We start from the raw sequence: 792 nt of genomic DNA on the forward strand, positions 1-792 counted from the left end.
TCAACAGTGCTGGTCTCTCTCTTGTATTTGTTGGAGCCTACAGCGTGACCCCTTTGTGCTTAGCCCTGAATAGGGAGCCCTAGACGTAAACCCTAAACCCTAAACCCTAAACCCTAAACCCTAAACCCTCGAGAGCTGACGCATATGAATGAAGAAAGCGCCAGACGCCTGCTTGGAGCAGTCAAAGAAGAAAACCCTCCATGGCCTCCTCGGCCTTTCCTGAATAACCACAAGGGTTTGTTTATTTTTATATTTTAGGGTTTGTTTATTTGTTTATTGTTTTATGTTAGGGTTTGTTTATTTGTTTATTGGTTTAGTTTAGGGTTTGTTTATTTGTTTATTGTTTTAGTTTAGGGTTTGTTTATTTGTTTATTGTTATATTTTAGGGTTTGTCTATTCTTTTTTTTGTGGTTTATGTATTTGTTTATTCTTTTTTTTTGAGGGTTTATATATTTGTTTTTTCTAGGGTTTAGGGTTTTCTATGTACTCGCCACCGCTTAGCTAAGAGGGAGACGAAAGAAAGCACCCCCAGCAACCCCTGCAACCACCACCTGAAACGCACCACAAACCCTAAACCCTAAACCCTAAACCCTAAACCCTAAACCCTAAACCTGTATTTCTCATTCTGCCATAGAGCGCATGCATTTGTTGCAGAGTATTTAATTAGTTTGTATTTTTTTGTTTATGGATATAAACAGTGCAGCAACAAGAATAAATACATATATTGTTTTTTTTTTTTTTTTTTTTTTTTTTTTTTTTTTTTTTTTTTTTTTTTTTTTTTTTTTTTTTTTT

At 34.8% G+C, this 792-nt stretch overlaps 1 protein-coding gene across 1 annotated transcript in view; it reads right to left on the bottom strand.

Annotated features, from left to right (window-relative positions):
• Window positions 1-497: 497 nt before the first annotated feature.
• The window catches only part of EMH_0054640 (succinyl-CoA ligase, putative), a gene marked incomplete at both ends in the record, with an annotated part of 1,146 nt that continues 851 nt past the window's right edge, over window positions 498-792 (bottom strand). Inside the window, one exon of the mRNA XM_013497139.1 lies at window positions 498-551. Coding sequence (XP_013352593.1) covers window positions 498-551 — 54 coding nt within the window. The remainder of the gene's footprint in view (window positions 552-792) is intronic.

Source organism: Eimeria mitis, genomic scaffold, assembly GCF_000499745.2.
Source record: "Eimeria mitis Houghton genomic scaffold, Emh_scaff2494, whole genome shotgun sequence".
NCBI lineage: Eukaryota > Apicomplexa > Conoidasida > Eucoccidiorida > Eimeriidae > Eimeria > Eimeria mitis.